The 2940-nt window shown below is 41.6% G+C and overlaps 1 protein-coding gene across 1 annotated transcript; it reads left to right on the top strand.

The window, feature by feature from the left end:
* Nucleotides 1–214: 214 nt before the first annotated feature.
* On the top strand, nucleotides 215–1135 carry LOC143582166 (uncharacterized). Its single transcript, XM_077064795.1, has one exon. The coding sequence runs from the start codon at nucleotides 215–217 to the stop codon at nucleotides 1133–1135; it is 921 nt and encodes a 306-aa protein (XP_076920910.1).
* Nucleotides 1136–2940: the final 1805 nt, after the last annotated feature.

Raw genomic sequence — 2940 nt, forward strand, 5'->3', positions numbered from 1 at the left:
TAGCGGGGATAGCCGCCTTCCTTCGTACGGAGGGGCTAGCTATCCGCACCCAGTTGTCCGCCATACGGAGTATCATAGTAATGGTGAATATGATTTTTCTAAACCATATCGCCCGGAGTCCTTCGCAGAAAAATCAAAATTCATTCCGAGCATCGCGACAACTCCATTCCCGATTAATGCAAAGATTCCAACATTCGTTGGAACATAAAATGGAATGACTGATCTTAGCGATCATCTGTTAAGGTTTGAAGCAGTTGGAGGAGTCAGCGGTTGGACTCTTCCATATTGGTGTCACATGTTCGCACTAACATTCACCGGAGCAGCGCGGGAGTGGTTTGAAAAATTTCCATGTGGAAAGATTACAAGTTGGAAGGACTTTGTGGCAAAATTCTCTCAGCATTTTAGTCAACAAAAGAAACATACCCGTGACCCTTCGGAAATGTTAGATGTTACAAGGCGAAATAATGAGTCTATTGAGGACTTTATTACTCGTTTTACTAACAAGAGCCTTAATATCGGAGGAGTGAGCGAAGATATGCTGCGAGGAGCGTTCTATAAGAACGTTCACAGTGATGCCTTAATCCGTACTCTAACGGGAAGAGACGGAATGCCCGAGTCATGGGATGAAATCATGAAGGCATCGAAGTTGTTTGCAAGAACTGAGAAAATCCTAAGTTCCAGCAGTAAAAAACAATCACCGAAGATTGAGTTCCAAACTCCGAGGCCGAATAGGCAGACTAAGGGACCAATATGGTCAAGACTTCAGCCAAGTGCGGAAGTATCTAAGCCGTTCGATGCACGGTCTTTGATCGGAAACAAAGGCAAACGTTATTTTTCGGCTCGTTCCACCAACAGTTGGACTCGGTTATCAAAAACTCCCTCCGAAATTCTCACCACTGAGAACCTAACTTTCCGGAAACCTCAACCAATACCAAGGAAGTCATTTCTTGATACCAAAAAACATTGCTCATATCATAATGATGTTGGACACAACACGAATGAGTGTGTGGCTCTCAGAAATGAAATTGAAGCAGCTGTTAAAAATGGTAAACTCGAACATTTGGTCAAAGGCGTACGAGGAGGGACTGGCAAACCTCCCGCAAAGGCCCGGCCAAAAGGCAAATCAAAGATCTGAATATCCACATGATTCAAGGGGGACATTCAAGTAAGGGAAAATGGAGGGAATATTCGGACGAAGTGTGGAAAAACGAGCCCGTTATCTTTCCTCGGATCAAAGGGGGCCCGTGCAACAAAAACCCGCTAATAATTACTGCCGAGTTTGGTCATTATCAGTCACAATATGTGTTCTTTGACACAGGCAGTATGTCCGATATTATGTACGAACAATGTTTCGAACAACTGGATGAGGAAGACAAAGAAAGATTACAACCAATTCACGCTCCTGTTTCTGGTTTTGGCGGAGAGATAATGCACCCGCGAGGTGTTATCACTTTCCCGGTCACACTAAGTGACGGAGTACGTTCAAGAACTGAAGAAGTAGAATTTTTGGTCCTACCAGCAACTTCTAAGCATGACATTATTTTGGGACGAGAGGCAATTGGAGATTTCAATGCCCACCCGTCCACAGCACATGGTGCAGTAGGAGTCCCAACTCGCACTGGTGTAGCGATAATTCATGTAAATCGGCACTGTTTTACAACCGAAAGTTCAAGACCAAGCAAGGTTCCAAGACAGACTCAGAGGACTGAGTCCGAGAAATGGGTCTTGAATAAGAAATTTCCAGACCAGACAATTACAATAGGACCCGCCATCTCAGAGATAGTGTGAACCTTTTTAAAACAATTATTGACCAAGAACATTGACATTTTTGCTTGGCAACCTGCGAACATGACCGGTATCCCGCGGAGCATTTCGGAACATAAGAGGACACGTGTACAGGTTGTTATACATGCACATGCAACGTATGAGCTAGACCAGTAATAGGAGGACACGTGTTCAGACGGTTAGAGGAGCATCTTCCAAAGGGACAGCTGGCCCAATCACCTTCCCACATCCTTTGACTATAAATACCTTTTCAATCACCATGAGGTAGGCATTCATTCTCATAGTACTCTCTCAAATTACTTAAGTACTTTATCTCTTCATAAGAACGGTACTTATTTTCACGCCGCAGGGTGGTTACGGAAGACCCCCACCTCATCCTTCCCGTAACGAGTTCACGGTGTTCTGTTTTGCAGGATTCTCGTCACTGGACTTTGGGAATTGTATTCATATCGTATTGGTGATAACCGTATCCTACCCTGTAGACTCGTCAGATCTAGGACCCATCAGTGGGGAGTAGATCTGTTTTTCTTCAGGAACCTAACCGAAGTAACCGAAATAACCAAACCACACTGAACTCTTCATTATTATCATATTTTACCAGCCTTTTTTCTTCTATTTTATGTATTATATGTGTTAATAGTTTAGTACTATCATTTTCATGTATTTATATCTCCATTCTATGTACTAATATCTCACTTTTATATATTTATACCTTCATTTCATGTATTTAAGCATTCATTTCATGTATTTTTAAACAAAATTTTAGCCCATGTTTAATGTCAGTTATTAACCGAAATTAACCGAACCGAACCACGCACACCCCTAAGTACCCTTACTCGTGAATTGCACCACCAAGAAAAAGTTTGGAGATTAGAAAGTTGCTAACGAAACAGGTGTTAAATTTGTATTTAACTATTGAATATAAAGTCTGAATTGATAATTTATGTAAGAATTATAATATAATATATATAAAAAACTGTGTCAGATAGATCGGGTATATAATCGGGTAGTGGGTTAATGTTATCTGGTAATTGGATATATTACAAATCCCAGACCCGTCTCAAACCTATGAAAAAAATATTAAACCCGTCCAAAACCCTGATAGATCGGTTTTTCCCATTGGTTCGGGTTTCACTGTAATCCCTGCATACGAGC

Source organism: Bidens hawaiensis, unplaced genomic scaffold (assembly GCF_021521415.1).
Source record: "Bidens hawaiensis isolate Kalapana, Puna unplaced genomic scaffold, B.hawaiensis_p1.1 tig00001511_1, whole genome shotgun sequence".
Classification (NCBI taxonomy): Eukaryota; Viridiplantae; Streptophyta; class Magnoliopsida; order Asterales; family Asteraceae; genus Bidens; species Bidens hawaiensis.